The 7500-nt window shown below is 44.1% G+C and overlaps 1 protein-coding gene across 2 annotated transcripts in view; it reads left to right on the top strand.

Moving 5' to 3' along the window:
* tyro3 (TYRO3 protein tyrosine kinase) overlaps nt 1-7500 on the top strand; it is a 47116-nt gene that overhangs the window by 13925 nt on the left and 25691 nt on the right. The window contains exons 4-6 of one of the 2 annotated variants that reach the window (XM_028565551.1): nt 87-257; nt 1080-1163; nt 7482-7500. The exon at nt 7482-7500 is cut by the window's right edge and continues 97 nt beyond it. In XM_028565551.1, the coding sequence (XP_028421352.1) occupies nt 87-257; nt 1080-1163; nt 7482-7500 (274 nt within the window). The remainder of the gene's footprint in view (nt 1-86; nt 258-1079; nt 1164-7481) is intronic. The other variant, XM_028565552.1, reaches the window with a different exon arrangement.

Raw genomic sequence — 7500 nt, 5'->3', positions numbered from 1 at the left:
TTTCCTGCTGTGTCCTGTGACCCTGAACACATCTCTTTCCTCCAGCAGATTTCCCATCATGCCCCTGTGCTTCCTGTCTCTTTCAGGCGTCCCTCACTTCGTGCGCGAGCCGCAGGACGTGGCCACGCTCCCCGGCGCTCCGTTCAACCTGACGTGTGGCGCGCTGGGCCCCCCCGAGCCCGTGGAGGTGCTGTGGTACCTGGGGGGCGTCCCGCAGGGCTCGCCGCAGCCCTCCCCCTCCATCATCACCGTCGCAGGTCAGACTCCTCCCACCATATTCTGGCTCCTCCCACTAAATATTCAGACTCCTCCCACCTTGCACTAAATACTCAGACTCCTCCCACTAAATATTTAGACTCCTCCCACCTTGCACTAAATATTCAGACTCCTCCCACTAAATATTCTGACTCCTCCCACCTTGCACTAAATCTTCAGACTCCTCCCACTAAATACTCAGACTCCTCCCTCCTCGCACTAAATATTCAGACTCCTCCCACCTTGCACTAAATATTCAGACTCCTCCCACCTTGCACTAAATATTCAGACTCCTCGCACTAAATATTCAGACTCCTCCCACCTCGCGCTAAATGTTCAGACTCCTCCCACCCTTCACTAAATATTGAGACTCCTCCCACTAAATGTTCAGACTCCTCCCACCTTTCACTAAATATTCAGACTCCTCCCACTAAATGTTCAGACTCCTCCCACCTTGCGCGAATTACTCAGACTCCTCCCACCTTGCACTAAATATTCAGACTCCTATTCAGACTTCTGTTAACATATGGAAGACAAGAAATACATCACAGTGTGCAAAACCAATAAAAACAAATTAAAAAGTAATCTGTCTTTCTGTCTGTCTGTATATATGTCTGTCTGTCTGTCTGTCTCTCTGTCTGTCTGTCTGTTTCTGTCTCCCTGCTTGTCTCTCTCGGCCTGCCTGCCTGTCTCTCTGTCTGTCTGTCTGTCTGTCCGTCCCTCTGTCTGTCCGTTTTCCTGTCGGTCTGTATCTCTGTCTGTCTGCCTGTCTGTCTCCCTGCTTGTCTGCCTGTCTGCCTGCCTTTCTGCCTGCCTGTCTGCAGTGAACAGCAGTGTGAAGTTTTACTGTGAAGCGAAGAACACCAGAGGAATCTCCGTCTCTAGAACTGGAACAGTTCACATTAAAGGTCAGTTTACCCCCCCTCCCTCCCAGACCCTTAGACCCCTAGACCCCATTCTTTAATGTCCCCCCAGTGTTAGCATGGTTAGCATCGCTAAGCCTCTGTCCTGATTGGTTCCTGAGCATCCCTTGCTTTATCGTCCGCTTTAAAATAAATGGGAGCATCATCACTGTTGATGCTAAATGAACGTCATGCTGTATTTAAGAAGACTTGAAACTAGCGATTGACAGACTTTTTTTTTTTTTTCTCTCTTTATTTGATCAGGGACAATGCACAAAAAACATTAGTCTATATAAGAAGAGATGTCATGTGCCAGGTTATAGCAGAAAATGCTAAATTCCACCCGCAGTCCCTGGACAGGTTGATGTTATATTTTGAAGCTAATGGAGTCTCCCCCTGCTGGTAGTCAGATATAATGCAGGTTTAAGGAGTCTCCCCCTGCTGGTAGTCAGATATAATACAGGTTTAAGGAGTCTCCCCCTGCTGGTAGTCAGATATAATACAGGTTTAAGGAGTCTCCCCCTGCTGGTAGTCAGATATAATACAGGTTTAAGGAGTCTCCCCTGCTGGTAGTCAGATATAATACAGGTTTAAGGAGTCTCCCCTGCTGGTAGTCAGATATAATACAGGTTTAAGGAGTCTCCCCCTGCTGTTAGTCAGATATAATGCAGGTTTAAGGAGTCTCCCCTGCTGGTAGTCAGATATAATACAGGTTTAAGGAGTCTCCCCTGCTGGTAGTCAGATATAATACAGGTTTAAGGAGTCTCCCCTGCTGGTAGTCAGATATAATGCAGGTTTAAGGAGTCTCCCCTGCTGGTAGTCAGATATAATGCAGGTTTAAGGAGTCTCCCCTGCTGGTAGTCAGATATAATGCAGGTTTAAGGAGTCTCCTCCTGCTGGTAGTCAGATATAATACAGGTTTAAGGAGTCTCCCCTGCTGTTAGTCAGATATAATGCAGGTTTAAGGAGTCTCCCCTGCTGGTAGTCAGATATAATACAGGTTTAAGGAGTCTCCCCTGCTGGTAGTCAGATATAATGCAGGTTTAAGGAGTCTCCCCTGCTGGTAGTCAGATATAATACAGGTTTAAGGAGTCTCCCCTGCTGGTAGTCAGATATAATGCAGGTTTAAGGAGTCTCCCCTGCTGGTAGTCAGATATAATGCAGGTTTAAGGAGTCTCCCCTGCTGGTAGTCAGATATAATACAGGTTTAAGGAGTCCCCCTGCTGGTAGTCAGATATAATGCAGGTTTAAGGAGTCTCCCCTGCTGGTAGTCAGATATAATGCAGGTTTAAGGAGTCTCCCCTGCTGTTAGTCAGATATAATGCAGGTTTAAGGAGTCTCCCCTGCTGGTAGTCAGATATAATGCAGGTTTAAGGAGTCTCCCCTGCTGGTAGTCAGATATAATACAGGTTTAAGGAGTCTCCCCTGCTGGTAGTCAGATATAATACAGGTTTAAGGAGTCTCCCCTGCTGTTAGTCAGATATAATGCAGGTTTAAGGAGTCTCCCCTGCTGGTAGTCAGATATAATGCAGGTTTAAGGAGTCTCCCCTGCTGGTAGTCAGATATAATACAGGTTTAAGGAGTCTCCCCTGCTGTTAGTCAGATATAATGCAGGTTTAAGGAGTCTCCCCTGCTGGTAGTCAGATATAATACAGGTTTAAGGAGTCTCCCCTGCTGGTAGTCAGATATAATACAGGTTTAAGGAGTCTCCCCTGCTGGTAGTCAGATATAATGCAGGTTTAAGGAGTCTCCCCTGCTGGTAGTCAGATATAATGCAGGTTTAAGGAGTCTCCCCTGCTGGTAGTCAGATATAATGCAGGTTTAAGGAGTCTCCCCTGCTGGTAGTCAGATATAATACAGGTTTAAGGAGTCTCCCCTGCTGGTAGTCAGATATAATGCAGGTTTAAGGAGTCTCCCCTGCTGGTAGTCAGATATAATGCAGGTTTAAGGAGTCTCCCCTGCTGTTAGTCAGATATAATGCAGGTTTAAGGAGTCTCCCCTGCTGGTAGTCAGATATAATGCAGGTTTAAGGAGTCTCCCCTGCTGGTAGTCAGATATAATACAGGTTTAAGGAGTCTCCCCTGCTGTTAGTCAGATATAATGCAGGTTTAAGGAGTCTCCCCTGCTGGTAGTCAGATATAATACAGGTTTAAGGAGTCTCCCCTGCTGGTAGTCAGATATAATACAGGTTTAAGGAGTCTCCCCTGCTGGTAGTCAGATATAATGCAGGTTTAAGGAGTCTCCCCTGCTGGTAGTCAGATATAATGCAGGTTTAAGGAGTCTCCCCTGCTGGTAGTCAGATATAATGCAGGTTTAAGGAGTCTCCTCCTGCTGGTAGTCAGATATAATACAGGTTTAAGGAGTCTCCCCTGCTGTTAGTCAGATATAATGCAGGTTTAAGGAGTCTCCCCTGCTGGTAGTCAGATATAATGCAGGTTTAAGGAGTCTCCTCCTGCTGGTAGTCAGATATAATACAGGTTTAAGGAGTCTCCCCTGCTGTTAGTCAGATATAATGCAGGTTTAAGGAGTCTCCCCTGCTGGTAGTCAGATATAATACAGGTTTAAGGAGTCTCCCCTGCTGGTAGTCAGATATAATGCAGGTTTAAGGAGTCTCCCCTGCTGGTAGTCAGATATAATACAGGTTTAAGGAGTCTCCCCTGCTGGTAGTCAGATATAATGCAGGTTTAAGGAGTCTCCCCTGCTGGTAGTCAGATATAATGCAGGTTTAAGGAGTCTCCCCTGCTGGTAGTCAGATATAATACAGGTTTAAGGAGTCTCCCCTGCTGGTAGTCAGATATAATGCAGGTTTAAGGAGTCTCCCCTGCTGGTAGTCAGATATAATGCAGGTTTAAGGAGTCTCCCCTGCTGTTAGTCAGATATAATGCAGGTTTAAGGAGTCTCCCCTGCTGGTAGTCAGATATAATGCAGGTTTAAGGAGTCTCCCCTGCTGGTAGTCAGATATAATACAGGTTTAAGGAGTCTCCCCTGCTGGTAGTCAGATATAATACAGGTTTAAGGAGTCTCCCCTGCTGTTAGTCAGATATAATGCAGGTTTAAGGAGTCTCCCCTGCTGGTAGTCAGATATAATGCAGGTTTAAGGAGTCTCCCCTGCTGGTAGTCAGATATAATACAGGTTTAAGGAGTCTCCCCTGCTGTTAGTCAGATATAATGCAGGTTTAAGGAGTCTCCCCTGCTGGTAGTCAGATATAATACAGGTTTAAGGAGTCTCCCCTGCTGGTAGTCAGATATAATACAGGTTTAAGGAGTCTCCCCTGCTGGTAGTCAGATATAATGCAGGTTTAAGGAGTCTCCCCTGCTGGTAGTCAGATATAATGCAGGTTTAAGGAGTCTCCCCTGCTGGTAGTCAGATATAATGCAGGTTTAAGGAGTCTCCCCTGCTGGTAGTCAGATATAATGCAGGTTTAAGGAGTCTCCCCTGCTGGTAGTCAGATATAATACAGGTTTAAGGAGTCTCCCCTGCTGTTAGTCAGATATAATGCAGGTTTAAGGAGTCTCCCCTGCTGGTAGTCAGATATAATACAGGTTTAAGGAGTCTCCCCTGCTGGTAGTCAGATATAATACAGGTTTAAGGAGTCTCCCCTGCTGGTAGTCAGATATAATGCAGGTTTAAGGAGTCTCCCCCTGCTGGTAGTCAGATATAATGCAGGTTTAAGGAGTCTCCCCCTGCTGGTAGTCAGATATAATGCAGGTTTAAGGAGTCTCCTCCTGCTGGTAGTCAGATATAATACAGGTTTAAGGAGTCTCCCCCTGCTGTTAGTCAGATATAATGCAGGTTTAAGGAGTCTCCCCCTGCTGGTAGTCAGATATAATACAGGTTTAAGGAGTCTCCCCTGCTGGTAGTCAGATATAATGCAGGTTTAAGGAGTCTCCCCTGCTGGTAGTCAGATATAATGCAGGTTTAAGGAGTCTCCCCTGCTGGTAGTCAGATATAATACAGGTTTAAGGAGTCTCCCCTGCTGTTAGTCAGATATAATGCAGGTTTAAGGAGTCTCCCCTGCTGGTAGTCAGATATAATGCAGGTTTAAGGAGTCTCCCCTGCTGGTAGTCAGATATAATGCAGGTTTAAGGAGTCTCCCCTGCTGGTAGTCAGATATAATGCAGGTTTAAGGAGTCTCCCCCTGCTGGTAGTCAGATATAATGCAGGTTTAAGGAGTCTCCCCCTGCTGGTAGTCAGATATAATGCAGGTTTAAGGAGTCTCCCCTGCTGGTAGTCAGATATAATGCAGGTTTAAGGAGTCTCCCCTGCTGGTAGTCAGATATAATGCAGGTTTAAGGAGTCTCCCCTGCTGGTAGTCAGATATAATGCAGGTTTAAGGAGTCTCCCCTGCTGGTAGTCAGATATAATACAGGTTTAAGGAGTCTCCTCCTGCTGGTAGTCAGATATAATGCAGGTTTAAGGAGTCTCCCCCTGCTAGTAGTCAGATATAATGCAGGTTTAAGGAGTCTCCCCCTGCTAGTGGTCAGATATAATGCAGGTTTAAGGAGTCTCCCCCTGCTGGTAGTCAGATATAATGCAGGTTTAAGGAGTCTCCCCTGCTGGTAGTCAGATATAATGCAGGTTTAAGGAGTCTCCCCCTGCTGGTAGTCAGATATAATGCAGGTTTAAGGAGTCTCCCCCTGTTGGTAGTCAAATATAATGCAGGTTTAAGGAGTGTCCCCCTGCTGGTAGTCAGATATAATGCAGGTTTAAGGAGTCTCCCCTGCTGGTAGTCAGATATAATGCAGGTTTAAGGAGTCTCCCCTGCTGGTAGTCAGATATAATACAGGTTTAAGGAGTCTCCCCTGCTGGTAGTCAGATATAATGCAGGTTTAAGGAGTCTCCCCTGCTGGTAGTCAGATATAATACAGGTTTAAGGAGTCTCCCCTGCTGGTAGTCAGATATAATGCAGGTTTAAGGAGTCTCCCCCTGCTGGTAGTCAGATATAATGCAGGTTTAAGGTGCCATCGGGGCGCAGATACCATTTTTTGCAGATATAAAAATAACATGCATCTTCAATAACAGACAGTTTATATTAAAGTGAGCAGACAGGGCATGTTTAAACAAACCAAGTGAAGAAATTGATCTTATTTCCACAGATCGATTATTCCAATCTGCTGGAGCCTTAAACTTAAAAGCTCTTTTGCCAATTGTTTTTTTTAACTCGCGGGACAGAGAAGTAGAGTTGAGTAGAGTGCTGAACTTCATAGTTTGACTTATAAGGTACAAGATACTGTTTTAAATGAGGAGGATAATTGAAATAAATACATTTAAATATAAGTTGGAGCCAGTGAGTGTGTGCAGAACGAATAAGTTGAAAAAGTAAGTTATTCCTGCTGCCGTTTGCATTGTGAATGACTTTCTCAACATGTACCTGTACCTGCTGGGGATCCCCGTGTGGTTGCTGTCTACGTAGCCGACTGCAGGGGATAGTAAACTAGAGGATCAGAACTAGAGCTGTTGAAATTAATCAAATAATTGATGCATGGAATCGTGAACATGGACGATGCTGCATCGATAATCGGCCGGCTCATAATCCGTTATTTCTGTTTATAATGTAATGTCGGCCTAACAACATTTCTGTTTACATATTCTGGTATGTTTTTGCACATTCAGGAAGTGCCATGTGCTCAGTGCTGTATAGTGTTATGTATCCAAGTTATTTAGTATTAGAGCAATGCAGAATGTTTGGTTTTTGAAGCTTGAAAAGCTATGAATTAAATATCCTACATGGCTTTAGTAGAAACATGATTAAATATTCTACATGGCTTTAATAGAAACATGATTAAATATCCTACATGGCTTTAATAGAAACATGATTAAATATCCTACATGGCTTTAGTAGAAACATGATTAAATATCCTACATGGCTTTAATAGAAACATGATTAAATATCCTACATGGCTTTAATAGAAACATGATTAAATATCCTACATGGCTTTAGTAGAAACATGATTAAATATCCTACATGGCTTTAATAGAAACATGATTAAATATCCTACATGGCTTTAATAGAAACATGATTAAATATCCTACATGGCTTTAGTAGAAACATGATTAAATATCCTACATGGCTTTAATAGAAACATGATTAAATATCCTACATGGCTTTAATAGAAACGTGGATTTGACGCATCGTGATGCATCGAGATATCAAATTGAATCGCTGACATGATAATCGTAATCGAATCAAGAGATCAGTGAAGATTCACACATATATTTTTAACCGGTTCCAACTCGCTATTGTTTCTTAATGGAATCGTTAGTAAAGTCTGGAGTTTATTTAAGTTGAAAAGGTATAATAAATGCCCCCCCCCCCGTCTCAGTGTTGCCGGGGGCACCGGT

The sequence above is a fragment of the Perca flavescens genome, chromosome 20 (assembly GCF_004354835.1).
Source record: "Perca flavescens isolate YP-PL-M2 chromosome 20, PFLA_1.0, whole genome shotgun sequence".
Lineage (NCBI taxonomy): Eukaryota > Metazoa > Chordata > Actinopteri > Perciformes > Percidae > Perca > Perca flavescens.
This window is presented reverse-complemented; position numbering and strand designations above follow the sequence as displayed.